The sequence below is a fragment of the Ciconia boyciana genome, chromosome 1 (genome assembly GCF_034638445.1).
Source record: "Ciconia boyciana chromosome 1, ASM3463844v1, whole genome shotgun sequence".
Classification (NCBI taxonomy): domain Eukaryota; kingdom Metazoa; phylum Chordata; class Aves; order Ciconiiformes; family Ciconiidae; genus Ciconia; species Ciconia boyciana.
In genome coordinates this window covers 59,264,993-59,290,562 of record NC_132934.1, presented here as the reverse complement: position 1 = coordinate 59,290,562, position 25,570 = coordinate 59,264,993, and the positions used below count along the sequence as shown (strand labels likewise).

General features: G+C 45.3%; 1 protein-coding gene across 15 annotated transcripts in view; it reads right to left on the bottom strand.

Moving 5' to 3' along the window:
* RBFOX2 (RNA binding fox-1 homolog 2) overlaps nt 1-25,570 on the bottom strand; it is a 174,742-nt gene that overhangs the window by 58,450 nt on the left and 90,722 nt on the right. For 14 of the 15 annotated variants that reach the window (XR_012043778.1, XM_072870052.1, XM_072870060.1 and 11 more), the window contains one exon: nt 3,286-3,510. Coding sequence is in view for 14 of the 15 variants with exons in the window: in XM_072870052.1 (XP_072726153.1) it covers nt 3,286-3,510 (225 nt within the window). In the remaining variant the exon portion in view is untranslated. Of the gene's footprint in view, nt 1-3,285; nt 3,511-4,505; nt 4,545-25,570 lie in introns of those variants that run through there. The other variant, XM_072870104.1, reaches the window with a different exon arrangement.

Here is a 25,570-nt window from a genome sequence, read left to right as displayed (position 1 = left end):
TAAGAAGTGAAATGCAGAGCATCAACGGTTTAAGAGACAGGCTGCAACAGGCAGACCAAGTAGGCCAAATATGGTCCGGTACCTCAGTCTATTTTTAATCCAGGTCTTTCAGCTGTGCTTTGGGACACTATCAAGAGAAAGGACAGATGCTTGGAGATGAAGACCGTGAGACCCACATGCCAGGCAAGAAACAAAGCCCCACAGATGAGGCTTGATCCTAAAATAAAAAAAGATTCCAAAATATTAAGCTGTTTGTATTACACCACCTATTGCGCCAATTTCTTTTCCATGCCCCTGCTCTGAGAGCTTTGAATGCTTTCCACTACACTCAGACCTCCAGAACCAAGCTCATCCTTAGCTGATGACCCAACCAGTCATTCCCCTTTGCTCAGGGCTTTTAGACTGCGTAGGAAGGCATGGACTTTGACTCTCCAAGTTTATTTTACTTAAGTTCACTGCTGATGTTTGACCTCAGGCTTCCAGACCACTGTCTCTTAACTCAGACACCACTGCTAATCTCAAATCATTCAATCTGACTTGCCCCCCAGAATCTGCCAAGTTTCTATGAAAAGGTGCTCCCACCCAGTGTGTTAGGGACCCAGCTGTAGACCCCATCACATTGCTGCATAACATCTTACCAACCAGATGAAACTCCCCTTTCCGTGAGGGACCTTTAAGCCACCCCATATTCTCTGTTACTTTTGCAATTATCCTAAAGGCTACCATCCTGAAAAGCAGGAAAGCCCCACCATCTGAACACACCTTTCGGTATGTCACTGTCTTGCCAACTGGACCAAGCACAGGCCTTGTTCTTAAAAGCAAGGAGAGACCTTATCTGTCTGGCTGAAGGAATTTCCTAATCATACCATGGGAGCACAGGCTTCAAGTCAGCAGCTAAAAAATCCACCGGCTGTTTGGTCTGGGGTATCGCCTTCACGCACATGACAGCAGCTGCGCTTGTCAGTCACAATAATGGGAGGGAAGGATCATACATCACCCGTGACAACTTTTTGCTCTATTAAAGTCAGCAGTGTTGTTTGAGCAAGACAACAAAATGGTGAAAGGAAAAGATGCCTTAAAGTGTAGCAGTCTAGTCCACGTGGACTGAACATGTATGTCAAACAAGTAATAACCCATGTATGTGATGGACAAGATGCTTGATGTTAACTGTAGATGTTCAAGGTGAAATAACCAACCTGTTCTGCTGTATTTTAATAGCATGCTTTAGCTTGAGTAACTACTGAGCCTCTTCCTTCCCCTAGTTCCTACATCATTAATCAGTGTACCGAGGAGAAAAGTTACAAGCAATTACATCCCAAGGCAACCCACAGAGCCAAAATAACTTCATACAGGAGTCCTAGACAGAAAAAGGGACTCAGGAGATTCAGGACCCTGTGCATGTGAAGTCTGGCATGTGAAAAGCCCTTGGCTGAGGCACCTTCCTCCTTCCCCTGGATTTCTTCATGTGCCACCATTTGGGATCCTCTGGGTTTGATCAGTCCCAGCCATAGCAGCAGCAGCAACATGCTCATCTGTGCCCTTACCCTTTCCCAGCTAGCTACGGTCTGCAACCCCGACTCTGCATGCTCAGCTCGCACATCTTTAACCACGTCAAATGGTCAGACCAGACGTGCCCACCTGTTTCCAACAGCCAGTACAAGTGTTACGTGTTTTACAGCCTGTTTCTCGGATAACCCCTGCCAGTCAGGCTCCCTCCGCAGCCTCCTGGCAACACCGCTGCCTCCCAGCAGTCTCCCAGCAACGCTCCCTCCTGCACAGATGGGCTCCCAGTCCCTCCTCGCAGGCTAGCCAGCCTCCCCGTGCGCTGTGGGCTCCTCGGAGCCAGCATTAGTTGATGAAACACAGAGCTCAGCTCTGCAGCGCCACAGAGATGGCTCCTAATATGGAAGAGGAGCAGGAGGGTTGGCAAGAGCTTACATCCAAGGTCAAGGCTTGCATCATTTCCATTAAAAAGAAACGCTCTTAAGCTCTGGGCAAGGATGGGAACAGCAAAAATACATGGGGAAAGCCACTGCCGTGTTTTATTCCCTGTTTCTAGCTTTGCCATCCAACTGGCAGTGCTCGAGATAGCTGTTTGCTGGAGATGGGCAGACCAGATCTTACAGGTTGGAACAACGTCGGACAATCTGGTACTAAAATGATGACTTGCATTTCTGCACACTGCACCACCTCTAAGTTTTATTTCCAGCCTGATCTCTTCTCATCTACATTTGTGTTTGCTGAGTAAGGCACCTGAAGTTCCTTTTACATACTACCAATGCGCTTTCCAGGATTTGTACTCTTTTTCTTCTTCAAGATGCTGATGTTGCGGCGTTCCCAGGATGAACTCAAAGATATCTTATCAAAGTCATAACCAGCAGTGTCAACCGTACAGCCACTGCCCAGTGCAGAAGGAGCAGAGGCAGACACCGGGAATCATGCACACTCGAGCTGGCACTATCAGTTCTTCCAATCGTTGGCAATGAATTCACTCAGTACTTACAGGGGGAAAAATAATCTCTATGAGCCAAACACCCAACTACAAGTAAAACTGAAAGCATTAACAGATTAAATCCGCCCCTGAGCACCGAAGGCTCTCACCATACAGCTCTTTATTAGGAAGTTAAGTCTTAACAAGTGGCTTAAGAGGTGGATAAAGCTTTTCCTGGGATAATCTGCCAGCATGTTGCCCAGTGCCAGTTCCAGGCCATGGGAAGAAGAAAGCAAAACAATACAAGAAGGTGAAAATCTTTGTTTGGTATATGGATGCCCAGTAGCCGAGAGGTCCTCTCCTATATTTGCCCCCTGAAGCTCCCTGCCATCTTCAGAAAGTCAAAGAAAAGTATTTTTCTACTCTGATAGCTTCCTGAAAACAAAACCACATTGGGATTACACCTACAATGCATGTGCTCACCCTAATCCTTTGTACCGTCAACCTTCCAGAATTTGCCTCCCTCACATTCATTTGAACCGTTCGCCAATTAACACAAGGTAATTAACACTTTCGTAAAGGACTGTCTTCAGACAACGCCACCATGGTAAAAACACGATGATCTCAAGTACTACAGCTCTTTGCAGACACCTGTTTACGAGGGGAACATGCACAAGGGGAAAGACAGGAGCCTAGTAATGAAGGTCAGAGCTATGTTTTGTTTATAATTCTCTCCTTTTCAAGTCTACTGCTGATTTGCTGCATACTTAAGAAACAGCCAGCAATCTAATCAACGGCTGCTTTTTCCCAAAGCACTGCGCTGCTCTCCTGGCTCTGCACCCTTCTGCACTTACTGCAAGAGATCCGTTCTGCGTGCTGGCCGTGTTCGTGCTCTGCTCTCCATGCGGCTGCGTGCTTCCGTAGAGCGTCAGATTGTGCTCGCTGGTCTGGCCTGCATAGTCCTGAGTGTGTGGCACCCCATACTCTGTGGGAATCCCGTTCTGTGGGGGTGGCGGAAATGGGATTGTGGTGAATGGCTGCACCATTGCATCAGGAGTTGCTGCTGGCTCCTGGTTACCCTGAAGAAAAGGAAAAGGAGAAAACATCTTTATAGTACAGAAGGTGGATCAAAACATCAGCCTGAGAAATGATATACACACACACACATATTCATGTGACTATCCCACCCACCACCACCATAATATCGCACAGTCTTCTATTATCTTCTTTATCAATAAGAGCATGCCTCACTCCTCCAAGCCATGACACTGTTTTCTTAATCTTTTTTTGGGCAACTTTCCCGTTCGCGGGTGGCACATGAAGAACAAATTATGGGGCTTGCAAATTGCATACCCCTGTAATCTCACACAAGGCTTTACGCACAGTAAGGCATTATTTTGGAAGGGGGAAGAGAGGCACTGAAACATTGGAACAGAGAAGGAAACCGAGACAGAAGAACAGGGTTCTTTAATACGCCTAGAAGTACCATATCTGGGTCCATCTCCTCCAGACTGACCCTCATGGCTCTGCTCACAAGCAAGCATATCGTGTGGTTCAGAGCACGTTCTTCCCTGTTGTGTTACAGTGAGAGAAAATAAGTACTCATTTTAAGACTGATCTCTGCAGCAGCCCCCTCCCTCCTTTGCTCTGGCAGCACTGAGTACAGAGCACGGGTGCTCAGGTACCAGTCGCTGGAATATACCATTTGCTTTGTGCTGACTGTGCAGAAGGCACTGAAGAGCTGTGGGACCTGAGTTGAGAATACAAGCCTGGAGCACGCTCACTCTCTCCCCCAGTCCTGAGCATCACTACCATCACACAAGGCATTAATTACCCACTCCTCTCTCAGCTTAGGGTATCCCACAGAGACCTCTACGCTAGGACACTGGACTTTTTGGCAGCTTTTAGCACTGCCTTAGATGTAGTTGTCACCAACCAGATGACTCAGAAACAGACAGCTGACCATGCAAAAAATATCCCCAAAAGACAGTAAAAAACCTACCCCACCATGCCTGAAAACCACCCAAAGCAAACACGAAAGCATGCAGCCCTGCAGCCACTGCAGGGATCTCACCGAGGGGGGAGCACGGAGCTGCATTCAGCCACCTGGGATGAAGGAGAACAGCCTTGACATTGAAACCCAACCCTGGGAAGCTCAGGCTGCTGCACCACTCTTACTGCTTCCACCGCTGCAGCAGAAAAAATCCACGGAAAAGATTTATGATAGGAGGGCTGTTTGATTTATGTGCGTGTCAACAGACTAATCCTGATTTTAAATTTTGGCTGCTGTTCCAGCCCTAGGTCCTCCCCCACAAAGCCCAAAGGTGCTCGAGCCTATTCTGACACCAGCATGCTTAAATCAATGGAGTAAAAGAGAAGCAGACCTTATCCTGTAGATAGGAAAGGCAGAGTGGGAATTACCAAGCAGCCTTTCAGCAGAGAGCATGCAGGGGCTGACGGACCTCCAGTGAAGCCGGACAAACCTTTCAGTCCCTTTATCAGCCTACCTGCAGCTTTCCCTTCCGGGCGAAGGAAACAATGATAAATGCAGTGCACCTCCAGCCAGCACCGGGTCATTCAGACACTGGCTGAATCCCAAATCTGCTCTGACATTAGTCTATCTGGTCTGCCTCCCCTGGGGGCCACGTGGCCACACGCTCCCGCAGCTGGGGAGAAGGAGAGGGAAGGGCATTCAATACCACTTAGCGGAGCTGAGCTGCAGCCTTGGCCCGTGTCGAACAACGGACGGTTTCATTAACTAAAGTCCAGCTGCTGCAAAGCCTGGCTGCCTGCAGAAACACAAAACTCCGCAGCCTTATCTGAGATAGAAAAATTCAGGCAAGCATGCCAGCCACAACCAGTGCTCAGTTCCTTGCACGCACTCCCCCGAGCCATTGCAGCCCTGTGTCGCGTGCTAGCAGCTCTGCGGAGGTTTTTCACACACCGAGCACATTTTCTGAAAGCAGGACAGGGGTTCCTCCCCCCCACCAAAAAGGGCGGCAGCTCCACCAGCCCTCCACTTCTGCTTACTCGCTTTGCCATTCTCAGCTTCAAAGCAGGGAGCTTCTGATTCAACCTAAACCATCACCAAGATATGCAGGGCAAGTTTTACAAATGGGAGGGAGGAGAGGCTGAACAATGGCTATCCCATTGCAAACCAGGGATCAGCAACCCCATCGCTCACCCACTCAGCGTATCCCCTGTCGCAACAGCTCCACTCCATCCACATATTGCCTCCTTTCCAAGCTCTTTTGCTTACAGTATTTCATTATATCCAATTGTCTGTGTGCTTCCATACAGCCCACGCTGTCTGCCTATTTCTTGTGTTTAAAATAGGAGCTAAATATGAAACTTTCTGTGTGTTTTTGGTTTTGTTTTTTTTTTAATTTCAAAAATTGGTAGGGTAACCCCATGAAAGATGCAGTAACAGAAACTATTTCCAATTTTCTTAGAACAACATAGACGTACAAGCCGGCAGTACCCTGGATAGGGGGAAGAGAATGCTAATTAGCCACAAACAAAACCTATTCTGCTGTCCTCTCAACGGTGCAGGGCTGCTCCCTAAAGGACATACTCCAGCGTTTTGTTTAATCTCACTCTTAGACTACTTAAAATGCCAGCCCATAAACCTTATATAATCTTATTTTCAATGTTTTTACCCCTCAGTTAATACTGTTCCTTCCAGTTTAAACACATTTCAACCTTTTAAATATTTTCTCTCCCTTCTTCAATTATCTACAAATGTTTGAAGGACGAAAAATGCTCACTCTCTCTTCTGTTGCTTGTGGTGTTTTGATAATACATATTTATTTTGAGCTTAATCACACCTCGCAAGCCAAAATATCCTGGTAACTTTATTTATTATTTCTCTCTGACCTTCCTAAGATTTTCAAATAAGAACTTTCTGGTGCAGAATGAAATGTTTTTAATACCACTGACACTTCCCCCTTCCCTCCTCCAACCCCCCCCCCCAATCACACTAACATGCAAAAATCCTATCTTTTATTACAAATGTATCCTTAATTTAATGTCTCAGGTTATCTGTAGATCTTTCACTATTATGCTTGTCCAGGTTTCATCATCCCACGGAGTACCTGTATCTCAAATTCTTTTTCTCGTGATATGATTATGTACACGTTTCCCGTCTGAATTTTTTTTTGTAATTTTAATTTCCTTTGATGCTTCAGAATTACTTCTCTTCTGTTTCCACTAGTGTCTACAGAAAAGGACTCCCGATGAGATCTCTGCGGGTTTCACGGCATACTGATATCCGCAAACCCAGAGGAGATTCTACCTCTTCTGTTATTCTACCAAATTTCAACATTTACACAACACTTTATATGTTCAATTACTAACACAGGAAAAAAAAAAAAAAAAAAAATCTTCAAACACAGAACCTGAACTCCTTTCCCTACTTCTAACCCAACAGGGAAAATCGTGCAGTCAGAGGCACTGCTTTTCCCACTTCTCAGGAGGTACAAAGAATATGGAGAAACCCCCAAACTTCCTGGTAAAGGTATGTACATAGGAGGAGAGACTCAACTGAAGGTATTCTGCCTATCCAATCTTGACAACATACCTCACTGCATTGCCAGTCCTGCCTGTTTTAGCTCATGAAATTCTCTTAGACATTGACTCAAGTGCAACAACAGACAGAGATGGATATGTCCAAGAGTAGTCACCATCCCCAAACACAGAGAAGGATGCCATCACAGGACAAAGAAAGCCCGGCTGCAGCTCCCCACAAAAACTCTTGCCATCTTCGGCAAGAAATAAATCGGTATGAAATAAATCTTAAACTAACGTTCAGAAGCAGACAGACACTTCTCTCAGCCACAACGCAGGGTGGCTGGCAGTCTCCAGGAGGGGAGCTTGAGGGACATTGGTTGCAGGAGTGGTTTCAGCAGTTCCAGGTTAACCAATTCCCTCCATGAGTTTGTGCTGCCATGCACCGACTCATGCTAGCTGTCATCCCATGCTCACCAAACTGGGAAAGGCTGTTCAGTGCAACTGGAACTCAGTGTAATTAACACACGCTCCTTAAAAAAAAGGAAAAAACTTCAGTACAATATACAGAAACCTATAGTTCAAAGAAAACCAGCAATTCCTATGTTTTCTATTAATTCTATTGCTCTGCTCCTACAGAAATCACTCATCTACATCAGGTAGGAATTCAAAGCAGCTCCGCTCTTGAAAAACGTTGACATCTGATTCATCAGCACCCAAGCCCTCAGGGCACGGGATACCCGTCTGCGCTCCCCTTTCGGGCCCCCATTCGCAGCCCTACAAAGGTCCAGCCATGTCCTTGCAGGTGCCAACTTCCTTCCTTAAGGTCAGGGTTTTGCCTACACAGCTCAGTGCAAACCCATCCCCCATTTTGTTTAAAAAACAAATTAGCTAAGCCAGTGAAAAATCCCTAATGGAGACACATTTCTAAGAGTTTATGCAGCTTTAACTTAATTAACAAACTTTGTAGCTCCAAGCTAAGTGGAGGAATGGTAAGTAACTGCACATAGCGGTACCTTGCAGAAGGGTGGGAGCTGGGGACGACGTCTCAACAAGGAGCAACGTGGTTCAACAAATGCGACTTAGGATAAATTCTTTCAGCAGACAGCAGGTGGTGATCCAAGATCACGACACTGGAGTGCCAAGAGCGAACACCAGAAACACACACAAAGGCCTCCTACTTCCATAAAACTGTCAAAGATCAGTCTATTTTGTGAAGGGCTGGTTTTGTTTTGCTCATTAGAGAAACGGGTGTAATTATAGGGATATGAAAGAAGCCTTATAGGAGTGTAGCTCCATATCCCTTTTGTATTGGTATGCCATAATATGCATAGATATTAAAGCATAACCAGCCAAATAAAAATTATAATCCTAGTAAAGCTAAACCGGTACAATTTCTGTATAGATGTTTCCATGCACACTGCCACGAGGTAAACGGTCTGTGCTGTCCATAACCTTACTTCGAGTCATAAGCATCAGAGAAAGGTGCAGAGAAATGCTACAGCATGTAAACATCACATAATCTCTTAAGCATGCCTTTCAACTCTGGTAGCCCCTAAATCACTGGGATAGATGTGAGCATATGCCTATTGGCAGCATGGGGCTTCTAATAGGTATGCCTTTGCTGAACTCGTTTTATGAAACCTTGAAGCAACTGACTTGGAGCTAACAGAAGGCAATTAACCTGTTTGTGAAGACCAGTGTGTTCCAGGCTACGACTGTTTGCTCTCTGCACTAACCTAATCCCTTTCGTAAACAGCAAAAATGTTTGTAGCTTGGATCTGAAGAGCCTGGCGTGACCGTTCAACCTGGAGCCGCTGCCCTCCCTCAGCTGTCTGCATGAAAGGGATCCTTGTGAGCGAGGGGGACGCGGGGACCGCGCCATCCCCCCTCCAACCCAGGTCACAGCCTCCTGTCAGGGAGGCAAACGTGACACACGGCTCCCGCAGAAGAGGCCAAGCACTGCTCCTCAGCTGTACGCAGACAAGAGAGGAAGGGCCAACCACACAACCCTGCTGCCGCAGGAGCAAGAGAATAATAATAATAATAAAGAAAATGGCCAGGGGGTTTTTCCCCCCCTTCTCACAGTTGAACACAAATTAAGGTTGCTGTAGCAGGCTCCCCTTCCCAGCCCCTTCCGACACAGCCTCCTCTCCCAGGAGCCCCGGTGGAACTCGTGCTCCAGAGGGGCTCTGGCTGGACCTGCCGCTGTCCCACTTCCAGCTGTGCACTCCTGCCCTCTCTCCCCTGCCAGCCACAGCATTCCATCCACCCTCCGCTAAGCCGTTTCAGCACATATCCCGGGGCGGGGGGGGAAGACCAAAAAAAAAGACAAAAAAAAAAAAGACTCGCTTTTTATTGTCAGGTTAGTTTTGTTCCCAGTTAAGAGTGCTGAAATGGCTTGGCAAGAAGTTGGAGGAGAACCGGAGCCAGAAAGGAGAGGGGGTGGAGAAGCTGGGGAGGGAAGGGCCACGGGCACCAGCACTTGGATGAGCTCAGGCTGCCGGGGAGCCAGTCTCCGGCACGCATTAACCCTCTCCCCAGGCAATCCCACAATTTGCCCGCTGATAACAAATATATCAGCAAGCAATTTCTTCGCAAATGGAATGGATACAAAGCAGCGTGAGGGATGTTCCTAGACCTACCAGAAACTTGAGCATTATCCCTTCCAGAAAACCACGGGCTCGGGCATTACACCAGAGATAAACCCCAACCTACACTGGTAACTCTCATAGCACGTGGAAGCTAAGCCTTGATTTTAAAAATTGTGCTTTTACTCTTTAGGGTCATGAAGATACTCAAACACAAGCCAAACTGATGTATAGGATGATGAAGCAATGGCTTCCAACTCCCCAGTCGTGCCAAAACACTGACTTGGCCACGTGATCCCTGCAGGTGCCCATGAACATCATACAAACTCTTTACCCTAAAACACAGTAGTAACACTTTCTCTGTCATGGCTATTTCATTATGGATTAGTTTCTGAATGGGAAGAATGGGTAAAACGCCTACAGAAAGGAAGTTTGGAGGTGAAAAGGATATACAAAGGATATAACCATCTTGTATTCTTCATCTTCGTACAAACCTGTTCCTGGATTCAGACAGGTACGTGATCCTAACCTGACACCCACAGTCCACACTACAAAGGCATTTCTCTTACTCCAGAGAGCAAGACCAGCATGTCTGTCTGTCTGACGACCCAGACTGATAAAATCAACACTCTTTTTCTTGATGTGGGTTGATCATAAACGCACCTTAAAGGGGATCACAGTAATAAGGGGGTTTGTATTACATCTGCACGTCTGGACCTTGATCTTCATTTGATCTATGACATATTGGGGTAACAGAAAAGAATGCTAGATTTTGACTCTGCTACCACGGGCACAAGAGCAATTCCCCCTGAATCCTCCCAAAAGCAGTGCTCTACCTATAGGTTGTTTTGCAAAAGTTTGGTGGCGTTTTATGCTAATTTTGTTAAAACAGAGGAAGGTTTACATGTATGCATTCTTTTTTTTTTTAATTTAAAATCAGATGTAATAATTCTAGGAAACACTTTTTGCATTGGGTTAACTTAAGCCTAAATAAGCTCATCTTCCACCAGAAATAAAAAAATAAATGAATAAATAAAAGCCTGCACTCAAACTTGCACCTAGCTAACCATTTAAAGGCATGTTTTCTTCAACTTCCTGGTGCAAGCTTGCACTAGATTATCTAATCTTGCCCTTCCTCCTCCTAGATATGTAAAGCAAGGGAAGAGCAAGTTATCTTCCAATAGACACTCCATCATTCCAGGCCACCAAAAACTGTTCTGTAAAATAAAACAGCTGGCCTTTTTTTTTTTTTTTTAATGCATTTAAGAATTTCACGGAGAAGAAGTTCAAGCCCCTGTTTTGTAGGAAAGGATGAAAGAAAATTATAGTCCTATCTTACTCTTATACACAGGAAGCACTCACTCATCCCCATGCTGTCATTATTTCCAGTAATGGTCAACTTTTGCTCTATCCCAACGTACAAACGCAGGCTCTTGGTGCTGAATGCGTACATGCTTAATTAAGAAGCCCCTAGGCAACCTGCAAAGAGGCTTCCTGTTGGATATAGCCAAAGCTTTAGAGTTACACAACATTAATAAGGCCCAAAGCCACATCTACTTACCAGCCTGAAACATATCTTTCAGATTTTAAAAAAATCACTGATTTTCTGCTCCCGAAATCTAAATTATTCCTCCTTTCAAAAAAAAAAATAGTTAAATGTTACTGGCACGAAGGCGTCCCACCAAACGCTTTCAATCAATTCACGCTCTCTGGGGTTGATTAGAAAGAAAGAATTGTGCTTCAAGAGATGACATTGAGGTCTCAACATCTGTTTCCATTCCATATTAGGAATGAAACTACCTCCAAGAATTATTGGGGAGAAGGGGGTAGGGGTGTGGAACAAAGGAAAAAGTCACCAGGATAGATACACCCTCAGCAGCAAAACCAGCAAGTAAGAGAAAGGCTCAGGCTCAATTTTTTGTTCCAGATTAGTCCTTTAGCACCTGCCCTGGCTGTGTTCTTCCCACCTCTGCAATATTCCAAGTGAATACTTTCCACTTCACATTCATAGTCAAATGTTCTTGGGGAAAAAAGATTTCCATAAGACGACTAGCTTTTGACAAATCAAGATGAAAATAAAGTCTCAAAATATTACGAATCTAACCGTACGTTAATCCAGTGGACACCCAGAGTGGCAGAAGCATCTCCCACACAAGTGAGATTAATGTTGGGTGAAGAGGGTTAAGTTTGGACCAGAATTCAAATGAATCATAGCTAAGAAACAGTGTGCTGCAGATGCGTCATGTATGTTTAATCTAAACTAACCGCGATTAGCTTTTCAGCAGATTAGCAAACTGATCACACTCACAGTTGCATGACTGCAGATCCTCATGCCAGGAAGCAGGAGGAACCAGATGCCGGTGGTGGGGAAGGAGTGTGGTAACTGCTCTTTCAGGAGTGGTCCGTGGTTGCATCAGGGCACCTGGGCACTCATGTACATGACACTAAGATGGCACAGAGGATCTCCCTGTGTTGGTTTTCTGCCTTACTCCTGACCGCTGACCACTTGGTTCCTGCTGCTGCTCAGTAAAAGAAGGGCTGCAGAACATGGAAATGTAACAGGGAAGAAAATCCCACCTGGTCCCATGGTAACTCTTGATCAGGCTGTCAGGGTAGTGTCACAGCTACTGTCACCTCAGCTAATTCTGCAATCAGATTGCTTCCTGCAGACGGCTTTGTTTCAAGGAAGATGGTAGCTCTCCAGGTGACGTTGTATTTCTAAAAACCAGTATCTGCTTCTCCAACCCCAATCAGGTACCTGAGCTGGACTGATAAGCAATTTTTCATCCCACGTCCCTGCTCTGCGAATGGACTATTGCCCTGTATCTCCAAGCATATCACCAAATCTCAGTGAGTGTGGAGTTATTCCTGCAACCTCAAGAACTCAAACTGCTTTCCTGAATGTTTAAATCCTCATGAAGCTCATTCAGCCCCTTAGAAAGATTTGTATCTACTTCAGTCACAGGAAATTTTCAAAGCCCTTGGTATGTGATGCAGCTATCTGCAATAGACTCTTCCAGATCTCTCTATATGTCCAGCACTCTTCTAGGAAGGATTTTGAAGATCACTTTTGGCATCAGGCTTCCCTGTCTCCCTCTCCTCTGCTGTGAGGGGAATAAGCTGAAGGCACTACTGAGCTGTGTGGAGGTGCTGCTCAGAGCTGACTTGGCTCCCAAAGGATGGGCAAACCTCAAAGCCCTGTCAGGCAGGGCTTCACTTATACAGCACTTACACAGGCCCCTTCAATTCCCCCGATTTCAGTGGCCAGCAGGAAAGTCCTCCTGCCTGCCTGCACTAATTCCAGCACCTCACAGGGAAAAGCAGCCCTGCCTCTGCTGGCAGCACAAGAGTAGGAGGAGGAGGAGGAGGAAGGGAGAAAGCGCCGGGAAGGGGAGAGCACATCTGGAATCAATTGGAGAGCGCTGAATGCCTCGGAAAGAACTGCAGAGCTGGCAGAAACCATAGCGAGGAGCCACGCGTTTGGACGTGACTATGGAGCAAAGGTGGGGGACGAGACGTATACAGCATACTTAAACACAAAACCAGAGCTCCTCTTGGGGCTCTTTTTTTTAATGCAAGCAGCTAAATGTCTCAGCCTTGTCACATTTTCACTGCCACCGGCCTATCATGGGTACAGTCAGAATTCAGTACAGAAGAGAGGGGATGAGATGCATACAGCCCCAGCCGAGGCAAACGGGAATCATCTGTGACTCAAGTGCCAGGACTCAGTAACACAGGAACAATATTACATCAAGCTGCTCTCGGGGTGCGGAGCAGAGGAAATCTGTGACTGACTTGGCACACGCTCGAGAACAGAAATTTGACGGTTTAAAAACGCAGATTTCTTCCCACAGTTACTTTCCATTCCAGCAATGCATTCTCCTATCTCCTGTTACTCATTTGTTCCAAGAGGAGTTTTCCATTTTCAAGGAAGCCTCCACTATGTGTCCTGAAAAGCAGAGGTACTGGAAAGGAGCAGAGGGTCATGGAGAAGCAACTCACCAGTGCAGCAGCCTGGTACACAGAATGACTACAATTGTTTGGGTATATTACCAACATGTGGGGCGCGGGAAGCATTGCCCCTTTGGTACATGGCCTTGACCAGATGAAAAATAAGATACATGCTTCCACATACGAATTTTAAAAAGTGAATTAAAAAACTCAAAAGGGAACACAGAAGAACCACAAAAATGACCACAAGATTGGAAAAAGCCACGTGGCTGTACACTGAAAAAACCTGAAAAGCCCAATAGACTTTGCTTCTAATTTTAAAAAAAAAAAAAAATTACATGGCAACTGATTATTTTGCAAAAGTATATTAATGGTGAGAGGGGAAAAAAAAAAAAGTAGGCACTAATAATATTTAATCTAATGAACAAAGGCATTAAGAAAACCAATAGCCAGAAGCTGAGTCTGATAAATTCAGCTCTGGTAAAAGACACCATTTTATTTTGTTTACTGACTTCTAAATGACAGTCATTAAGTCAGCTGGTGAGAAGGACTCAGTCCTTTCCATCTCTTCTTGCCTTCATGCTGAAAACATTATGTCATTCAAAACAGAGGTACCTGAGTGAGACATAATGGCCTACAACGCACATACGGCCAGAAGAGACGATGTAAAGCCAGATCTATAGGACAGTATGCTGGCAAGCTAAGAAGAGCTAGTGGAAGTCAATGCATATAAATTAAAGCAGATTAAACTAAGCAGCAGACACATTTATAAGTAAAATTATTTCACCTTATGGAGAGGAACAAGCTATTGAGAAGTATAGGTGCAGTTTCGTGGACTACCTAATATGATAAACTACTAACTGGCCTCAGAAGCAGTGGCTCTGCTTCCCTCCCTGGCTGTTGTGAGATCTAGTCATGCCATGGACATAGCCAGAAAATTAATCCAAACAATAGTCATCTGTTTGGTCATAAACTGAACTGTCTCACTTTTTATCTGCCTAAGCACGATGCCCAAAGCAGTGAGGAGGCTGAACATATGGCCAGGGCAGAGAGACGAGGGGGACTATTCTTCTCACAGCAACCCATAGTTACGCTACATTAAGCGCAACTTGAAAATGCACCTGAAAGCCACTTCATCCCTGAACAAGAGGTTACATGGACATTTAGCATATGTTATTGCCACTACCTGCTTCGCTTATGCTTAACTTTGAGAGTGTCCCCACGTAAGCCAGCATAAAGGTGGTTTACACACAGTGAATTTGACAAGCATCTCAGGAAAGATTTCCCTTTTGTTATAAAATCCTTTTAAAGCCTCCTTCCCCCAGGCCTTCCAGCTAACGTATGTTTACCAAATTCCTGCTGTAACCACAAACCAGCATAGACTTCTCCCCTACACAGGCCACCTGCACGGCTCAAAGGTGAAGCTCGAGGTCAGCAGCACATCTGACCACCTTTCAAATGGCTCCTCCTGGGCTGGGTGTCATTAATGCAGCTCCTGCAGCCCCCGTGCTCAGCATCATCTTTGGAAGCATGCTGCTCTCCCTTGTCACCACCACATCAACGCCTTGGTCACATAAAACATGTGCGGGTTTAACAGCAGCGATATACCAAATACTCACATTAAACTATTGCATATTACTGGTAGTCCCACTTTTAAACTGCTCTATTTTACTGAAGCTAAATCAATAAACCTTAAAAGCTAAATTGATAAAGAGCATCTCATTTCAGTGGCACGTCTGTCAGCATCTGCAGTTCCATTAATACGTTACTGCATGAGTTCCTGTGAAATTTACCCCTCCGTAATTCCCAGCAGACCTCCACCTTCCATAGCCAAGAGCATTAAAGGTCCCTTTTTTCCCCCCCTCCTCACTCTGTTTGTCTGCTCACACCTACAGAAAGACAAGAGAACAGGCTATGCAAAACTTAAACCCTTTCAGCCAGTCGGTCTCCCCTTCTGTACATCCCCTTTCACACACACAGTGTCAGGCTAAACAAAGCCACTTGCTCCAGGATACAGGCCTGGAAAAAAAGCATTAGCATCTGGCAACCAAGAGCAGCACCCCGGCATACGAGCCTGAGAGCAAACACAAGTCTCTGGCATGAAGAGGAAACACCGAGACGTACGCCTGACTGCTCCTGTCAATCTTGCAGTGGGGGAATGCCCGATTATTTTTTTTAAATATATTTTTATCATATTACTGAAAGGAAATGCCAGGGACTGCTGCAGCCCCTGTCCCTTGAGGCTCTGCTGCTGCCATCAGGCTGCGCTGCCTTTGCAGCAATGAATATTTAAACAGGGCAATAAATATTTCAGAGCACATTCATCCTGATGAGAAGTCTACTAGAATAAGAGAGAGGAGACAACCACGCAGGGCTGGGGCCGCTCCCTGTTCTGCCCCTCCGGCTCCCGCACCGCCTGCCCTCCCTCGGTCCTCCTTCCCTCCAGCAGCACCTGAGAGCCTCAAATATTCATGAGCACAGCTCCGGTTACTTTCCAAACAAGCAAAAACACTGTGAAAAAGTAAAAAGGTGCTCTGCTTTCCAGAGAAGTGCAGAACACAGCTACCGCATGCTTTGCTTTCACCTCTTCTGGGGCCTCTGGCTTTGGGGTATAATGCTCACACTCAAAGAGAAAATAATTTAAGACCCCACAGGGTCTTAAACCTTTTAATATTGCACCTTGGAAGAGCAGAAAACCAAGACCACCAAACCCAAAAGCTCAATGAGAAAGATGAAAGCCTGTCTCTTTTCCCCACAACTCCCTTCCTTAATTTCAGTGGTGCATTTACTCCAGCATTTCTTGGTTGCTAGCAGCTCTGCTGGGCTCTCTGTGGGATGCTAACAGATGTACACAACTTGGCCATCACTGGCACGAATAAAATCGGCTAGAAAACAGGTTTAGGACATAACAGAAAATGCATTCATTTACTCAGCCATCATCTGCATGTCGTTCTGAGGGCTATTTTGACTTTTACAGTGTTAAAAGCTTCGGTTTTTAACTAGGACCTTAGCTATGCTCTCACCTATAAAGAAACTTTTTTTTTTAAAAAAACAATTTCAGGGGGTAACTAAAATTTTGCAGTAAATTTTGAAGGAAACCAAAATCACGTATAAGACATCTGTTCAGGATCAAATTTATAGGGCCATAAAACCCATGGCCATGCTCAAAAACGGACTTTCATACCAGCTTCCACTGCATCTCTCACTAGATTCAAAAGATGTAAGATATTTGCTGGTCACACAACGGATGGAGAAGCCTTCAGAAAACAGATAAGCCTACTCTGAGTGAAGAGAAATCAAGACGACACCCTCACAAAGAGCAGCCAGCAGCCAAAGGGTTATCCTAAGTGACAGGCACAAGCTAGCCTGCCCTCACTAACTGAGCTGCACCAGGGCATCTCCTTTCCAGGCAAAGGCTGTAATTAATAGTATGTAAAAAGAGAGGCATCTCTGCCTTTCCTGGTGCCCACATTTTAAAATATGATGGTAACTAAACCACAATCTCAATGCATCACATGCTCTCAAAGATGACTCTCGGACTGCGCAAGGAGAAGACACTCCTCGTACCTGGATCCTGGCCCAGCTTAAGGTACAAGCCAGGTACCAAATGGTTCAGCCCTGTCACGGCTTGGGCACAGCAGGGCACATGCAAGGGTATGCGACAACTCAGCAAGGTCTGCAGATGCACAATCTTGGATTAAACTGCTAAATTCCCCTGCAGTCTCATTTCAGCTGCTTTTAGACCTCTGAAGGGGAACAAATGGGTCTTTCCTATGCGCAGAAAGGGCCCTGCAGCAGATCAAGAGTGAGCTTCCTACTGCAAGCCAGAGCTCCTGCTATTTCATCCATGGTCCTCATGGTCAAGGGAAGAGATCAAGGCAGCATCCGAATGCTGCATAGCCTGCTCGGGATGGCCCGTTTCCTATTAATGAAATTCTCTCTCATCCCCCTGCTGTATGGCGCGAATTGGCTCCAAAGTGAAGTATTGAGCTGTCAAACAGCAAAACCTCCCGCCAGATAGCATTTCAAGGAAAAGCAGCTGCCTACTGAATATGTTGATCAAACGCCTGCCGCCGCCCTCTGTCCCTTCTATCCAAAGGCTCCTGGAAGAGCAGCAGCAGCCCTCCTTCAGAACCGGCCATCAGCCGCACCACCAAAAAGATGCTGTTTGTATTAAAAATATAAAATAGCAATCACAGCAGTGTAGTTCAGAGAGTGACAACAATCCCACTGCTTTGCGAGCAGCAAGTCCTGGGATTTTACATCTCTGCTCCTAACTACCACCCCAACTGTCCTTCATATATCACTAAAACTAAAGGATCCAGTCAGAAGTCAGACCCAAACTGGCCCAAAAAACACCTTGTACTTTCCTATCCTATTAACAGACCTCATACACAGAGGAAGCAAAATATCCTGGAAGATGAGCAATTACCTCACCAAGTAATTTAGAGCAGGAGCCACCATTTTGCAGCAGACATCAAAATAATGAGTGCTCCTCTGCTGACTGTGCAGCTCCGTGTTATTCCCATAACGGGCCGCATACCCAGCAGCACACTAACGTGGAAAAAAATGGCATCTGATCCCAGGCAAGAATGAAAAGATAATGTTTGCTATAATACAAAAAGTGTTAGGAAGGAAAACAACGTTTAATCCTGTGGCTCCTGAGGACCTCTCATGACTCAGAAAATAAATGCAAACAGATTAAAAAGTTAATTTGGATCATATCAGCCCCACCAGCACACAAAGGGCAGAGCAGGCACCCTGGGGAGAGGGAGGGCAAGATTTGCCATAGATCAGGTTACTATCACTGACAGCTGACCTAAAACACAAGATTTCAGCAGACTCTGCCAGTTCTTCCAATTTTCAAAGATGCAATCATCTCCTTTAAGAGATGAGATATGCGAAACGTGTAACACTGTAACTGAGGACAGGGAGGAAGGAGATCCTACAGCACGAGTATATAAGCGGCCAAGATGATAATGTCCTCACTGCTTTAGAAGGAGCACAATTGACTGAAAACAAGAAGAAAGCAGAATTGAATCGTTCCTTTGAAGATATAAAAGTTTCAATCTGAAGCAATGAGGACATAAGGAACTGGAATCATTTCTCATCAGTCTGAAGCCGCTGTGTGGAACAGACAGACGGACAGTTGATCCATTCTACAAACATGCTCCTTTGAAACAGATGTCCCTCTGCGACCCAACACACTCTCGGCTTGGGAAGCGGGAGACCCAGCTTGCTGGATGGGCTTGCAATCGTCCCCCAGATGGGCCAGCACAGCCCACAGACATACTTCATCACTGTCAAACCTGAGAAATGTTCTTCAGCACAAGCCTTCAGCACTTGGTTTTATCTTCATCTCGTTTGAAGGGATCTCAGCTGCCCTGCTCTGCTGGAAGCGAAGGGTAGGCAACACTGAGAACTTACAGAACTAGCCAGGTGCCAAACACAAGAACAAATCAGTGCTCTGTAACCTGTTTTTCTGCTCTGGGTGATCCTTTCCAACTTCATGCATCCAGGCTCGTAAAGCTCATCACAAAATAAGCATTGTTTGTGTCCTATTAAATTTTTAGGGAGCATTGATGTTCAAAAGTGGCCAATGACAGCATGAGTAGTAGCCTACAGCAGCCAATGTATTTATTGTTACCTGAAGTCCCTTTGCTTTCTTAGGCCTTCAAAATGCACTAGAAGATTCACAAGAAGACTGATACATGTGAAAAGCTTCTTTCAAATAATTTAAGATGAAAATTATGACAACTGAATCTACTGCTCTTATAGCTTCCCCTAGCATGTCCAGGATGTAAAGCCTTTCCAGAACCCCAGAATTCGGCACCACAGGGTACGAGGACCACCTGTATTTTATAGCTGTGGTCAATCTTTGTTGATCAAAGAGGGAATGGTTTGAGCAACTGCCTCTAGCTTTGTGCTCTGCTTCTGCTGGGTACTACCAACATCACACCTAATTAACAGACTCATCTCCACGCACTTCAGCAACAGCAGGACTAACACACCTGACCTCACACAGGCGCAGAGAGGCGGCTCACACAGGCATAGTAACTCCCAGCAGAAAGGTGGGATGGACACAGCTGAGGGCAATTCCCAAACCACTTCACAGCTGCATTGGCTGCAGGAAGCCTGGCCCCACACTAGCACTCTTCTGCTAGGATTGCCAGAATAGTAGGCCAGGAGTCTCATCACAGCTCTGCATTTAAACCGTGTCAATCAAACATGGCTCTTTCCTGCCACCAGCTTCTTTTCTCCTAGATTTAGGCCAGATAGTATCTCAGAATAATTGTATGGCGATGCACAGAGCCTCACCGCTAACCTAGAGGCCTACTACACACTTTTGAGAGCCACTACAGCCCTCTATAAACCCCCTAGAAGAATGAAATTTGTCTTCCTTTATGCTCCTCCAAAACATCAAGAAATTCCTATTACTCACCTCTAGCTATTCTTCTTCTCTGGGTTACACATAACATAGCTCAGAGTTTCCTACCCACCCACTAAAAAAAGCTACTTCGGCTTTCTGGATACTTCTGCTTTAAGGAGAGGTCTGGCTGGGAGACGCATTCTTGGCCACGTGGCTGAGCTGCCAGGCAGGACCCTGGCCACCCATCAGGCAAGGAGGCTTGGAGCTGGCAGGCAGGAGGCAGGGCAGGCATGGATCTGAACGGAGAAGCTCAAGTCTGCGGCCTCTGGTGCAGCTTTCTCCTGACTTCTGTGCCACACTTGCAGTAACTCCTGCAGCTCAATTGTCAAAACCAATTAAGACTATCCCTAATAACAACAAAAAAAGTCCTGAGAAACCACATTTAAGCTGAAAAGGACAGTAACGTCACCGCCTCTTACCTCCTCACAGAGGGGCTTGTTTCAGGAGGACTTTCATTTTGTCTACGGCCAAAGTTGCCATCGAGCTGCCCAAAGCTGGTTTCAGACTTGATGGAAAACATGGCTCAGGGATCTTTAATCTGATTTAACCTGATTTACTTAGATTCATCTCATTGAGGAAGACAAGGCATTTAGAAGTCTGGCTTTCTGACAGAGCATCAAGATCTCAGCAGTATTTTTTTCCACCTTTCTGAAGTCCATGTTACCAGATAAATTCATTCTCACACCCCTTGCAGCATTTTGACCAAAAGGAGCTAAAGTCCCTCAGAAACTTTCTCTTAGGATGAAGGTTTGCAACTGGCTTTGGATTACCTGAATTCTTTCTGCCACCAACAGGGTCAGTCCCTCCTTGACTACACCTCTTCATCAGTCACACTTAGCATATGCTCATTCACAGTCTGTCACCCATGTCCCTGTGAAGAACACCTGGAGCAGGCAACTGACCCAAGTTCTCACCACAGCCTCCAGTCACCACCTTCCTCATTCCTGTTTCTCACCACACTACACCCTTTACCACAGATTAGACCATGTGATGGAGCCAAAGTGACCCCAAAAAAACACCAACCACCCCTGCCCCCCAAACCAAACTTATATGAGGGACTCCTAGATGTACTTTTCCTCCCCTTCCCGCTGCTTCAAGACAGAAGAGAGCTTCATCCTGGAACCGGGTGGAGGCAGACCAGAGAACAGTTTTGCAAAGCAAACGTAGTAACATTAAAACAGCCTCATCATGCACACAAAGAAAAGGAGAAAAGTTAAAGCAAACTAATGCACATTACATATTTGAACACTAAGCAAAGCTAATATACCACAACACCTTATAGTCCAACCAACAGTCAACAAATTGACTAATTCAGTAATTTCACCAAATTACCATGCTCTTCCTCCTCTACCTCCTGATTCAGACTGGAAGGATCCTTTTAAGATAATGCAGATCTAAATCTCTGCCTGTTGAAACTCCGAAATCCTTTCCTCTGCTGCCCTATTTATCTCAACCACATTTTACAAAGCAAGAAGGGACACATGCTGGAAAACAAAAACCTTTCTTACTCCTGCTCCCTAATATTTCCAAGTACTTTGCATACTTGTTCAGTTTTGATAACCTCCTTTCATATGCTGCAATAGCAAAAATAAGAAAAGCTACAAACAACAAATCAAACTAAGGGTTTCACTCTTCGCAGAGGGTACGCGAGACAAAGGAGGACTAGTACTATCCAAGAAATCCAAACTCCTCTCCAGGGCATTTTTAAATCAGTCTTTTTAAGCAATTTGAAGCAAGTTTTGCTATTAGGATTGGAAGGAGAGCGTAAGCTTCAGATAAGGAGCCTCAGTGAGACCCGATAGGTGAATGATGGTCTATGCACTGCATAGGTCAAACTCTGATTATCTAAATCTTGGTTAATCAAAAGCAATTATCTGAAAGTCAAATATGCCCTCCAAGTCAGATAGCTCGGCAAGACAGGACTTATAAAGCACACAGAATTCCTAAACTCCATAGGACCACAACTGCAGAGATTATGAATTTTAAGCAGGATAACTGGAAGGACAGTTCAGAGGGTTTTAGCTGTACTCAAGACTCCCAGCCCGAGGGCAGTCTTCAGAAGCAGCTAGAAGATTACCCTCACAATTACTCGGACATTTTTGGTGTCTCTGTGCACCCTCAGATCAGAGGCTACTTGGGAGTGCAATGCCATTTAGGTATTTAGAGACTACTCAGGGTGAAAGTCTCCATCACAGGCAGGGCTGGTAGAGCCAGGCTGGCTGATCCTTCCCATTGTAAGACCCTGTTTCCAGTTGTTTATAATTCTGAAACCACCATTTGAACTGAAATTTTTTCCATGCTATCTGCATTTGATTTTGGGGTTGGTAACTTTTTTTGTTACTTCAGCCGTATCAATCCAACCTGAGAAAGAAGTAGGGGGAATATTTTGTCTTGTTTATGATGGGGGAGGGCAACCACCCCACACACTTTGAAAAGCCTACGAGGACTTCATATTTAACAGAAAAATTTGCATTTTGGGGATCTATATTTAGCAACCATACTAACAAGCCACCAAAATCTGACCAACATTATAACAAAACTATGGAAAACTACCGTGCTTGTCTCACATTTTATCAACTAAATCTGCTGGTAAAGCCATATACGATGGTCCAAAAAGGCTGAGAACAAGAAAAAAAATTCCAGTATGCAAAACCTGCTGAAAAGGAAAGAACCAATCCGTTCTTCATATTTATCATGGAAAGAACAAATGGTGGCAAGAAGCTTTATGTTGAATATTAGGAAAGATTTAGCAATGCTCAGAAAGGAAAGGACTTGGATTGTCAAGGCTGGCAGTGGCATCGCAAATGTTTTTAAGGCAGGTTACTCGCCATCAGGAATGGTTTAGACACAGTTTATCTTAACAGGAAACAGAGAAGCTCTTGAGGGTAGCTGGCAGTGCCACTTGCACCCCATTTTCTGTGATTTCATGCTCTCGTTCAAGGCTTATCCACAGGCTCACAGGAGATACCGGCCATGTCACATCCAGGTCTAGAGATCAATGACAGCACGGAGATGACCCATCTCCTGTACTTTGCACCATCCCCTTTGTAGGGATCAAGTAATGTGGAGTAGCAGCTATCTACCTCAAATCCAAAAAAAACAAGAAACAGATCTGGAAGTGTAGAGGAAGGAAAGTAAATTGGGACAAGAAGCCTGAGTGCCAACAGGACAGACTTAGTGATAGGGGCAAAGGGATAGGTCAGACAAGTTTGACTGCAATAGGAGCAGAAAGGCAAACTAAATGAGGAATGAAAGGAGTGGGTGGAGAAGTTAAAAAAGTGTATGACAAGGAGACTATAGTGAGGACAGGGAGGAGGAGGAGGGAGAAGCAGAGAAAGAATAAGCAGGCCTAAAAATCAGCTGAGAAAGAACTGAAATGATCAAGGTAAAGAAATAGCATGCCGAAACAGGATGACACGTAACTGGAGAGGAATGGAGACAGGGACAGCATGGACATGGACTTGCGTGCAACAAGCTACTGACCAGGGATCATGAGCAGAGAGTGGGAGGAAAACGACCCATCCATCCATGATGGATGGCAGAGGTGAAACAGGAGAGGTCATGCAGGGATGGAAGAGGGGGGAAAATGTGCCTACTAGTGTACACTCCCAAAGCCTAAACCAGAGCCTAATATTGCGAAGTCACCATTCCTCTGCTGTCAGCAAATACACAAAACCAACTGGCAAACACAGATCAAGCTGGCCTGCATAGAAAATGACAGCTAATTATACATTCAGTGTAAGTGGCAGAGGTCTGTGGGATGCATCTGGGACGGCCAACCCTGCTACTGATACTTGCAGAGGTCGTCGTGGTGCCACTTATACTGGAGCTGATGGGGACGGGTGGAGGGTTGTCTGGTTTTTCTTTCCTTTCTTGTGGAAAAAAATAGCATGCAATCATGTGATTAAAGACTATCATAAATAGACACAGAAATAAAGAGAACAAATGAAGGTTTCTTTCCCAACTTAAAATATGGAAATGCCCCGGAATTGAAGTGCCTTCCCATTACCATCTTGATAACTCTCAAATTCAGTTTGTGAATAGTATTGCTCAATGGACAGTTTTGCAAAGAAAAAAAAAAATCAGATATTTTAAACAAAGCACACTGTTGAACAGGCCCAGCATTTGTCCTATTTTCTTTTATATAGGCAAAGCGCACTCTATTTCTTGAAAAAGCTTTCAGTTGAGCATTAATTGCTCTAGCTTCTGCGAACCCTACAAAACCAGCCTATACATCTCCAGCCCTCACTAGTCATAGCACAACCTCCAGCACCCCAGCAAAAAACCATCCTGCACAGCACAGGATCATAAATAACTCTACAGGAGCAAACCAAAATACTTTTGGTAGGAAAGTTAACATTTCTCTACTCTGATTCCAGGGAACATGTCAGATAGGAAGAATACCTGACTACATCCTTTTAAGTAATATTTGAGAGCAGACTGAGGCAAACTAACCACCTCCTCCCTGGTACTTAGACCTCCATGGGATGCCCGTTACTGAGTTTGGTGACTTGCAGCTGGGAGACAAACAGGTTAAGGAACTCTTTGCAAAGGGGCAGCTAACTGCACACATCATCTGCTGAAAATGTATCTAAAACAGGAACATTGAGCATTTTACCCCAAAGCAGTTAATCAGACCAGAATCCACGTCTAAAAATCATCAGCCCCCCCCCCCCCCGGGGCCTCCTTTTGCACTGGTGTTAGAATTTTATAGTAGAAGGCTGGTCAATACTAATTAAGTGCAATGGAGCCATCATGAATTAATAACCTGCAGGGAAAGACGTTGCTGGTTTTAAGGGCTTCCCTCCTTCTCAACTGTCAACTCTTAGTATTTTTTGGTAGCTCACTATAACCTTTTCACTAATCCAGATACTTCATAAATTAATAGTTCTTAAAATAACAGTAAAACATTATGTTAAATTTACACAGACTTGTCATCCAAATATCACAGCACGTACTGTGGCAAACTCAGGCATCCTCATTTCTCAATTCCCAGGTACCCAGGGATTAGTTACCTAGTCACCTGCAGAAGAAATGCATTAGGGAGCAGCGAGGTTATTTCTAGGACAGAGACTTAAGGAAATGGCACTGCTGTATCAAGTTGCCTTTTACATTGCCATCCTGCCTAGGCAACGTTGAATGCAGCTTCTGCCATCCCAAAGCTGCTCTGCAAGTGCCTACAGCAGTTTGCTTCTACTCCAACACATCTGAAAGTGCTCAGGAAAGGTGGTAAAGAGAAAAGGACTTTAAAAACCACTCACAGGGTTCTGACAGGCCCCACTGATTTTTAAGCCCTTAAGAATAAGCCCTTCTCAACCAGCAGTTAAATCTCTAAGTATCACAAGAGTTACAGACACAACCCATGCACCCACCTCAAGCAATCACGTCTTTACATCAGGGAACGTGAGCCGCAGACCCATCTTTCAATGGCCGGAGGAGATTCTCCTGGAAAAGTGACTGGCCAGGATTCCTCTCACACAAACCTCTGCTGCTGACATGGTGTCTGCAGCGCTAAAACGGAGTCCTATGACAACCAATAGAAGAGAAGCAAAAACTAGGGGATACGCATAGGCACAGTCAGGTACCGCATAACCAAGCACTGCTTTTCAAACAGCAAAGAAAGGGGAAGAGCACAAGGCTGTGGACAGAGAAGAGCGCGAT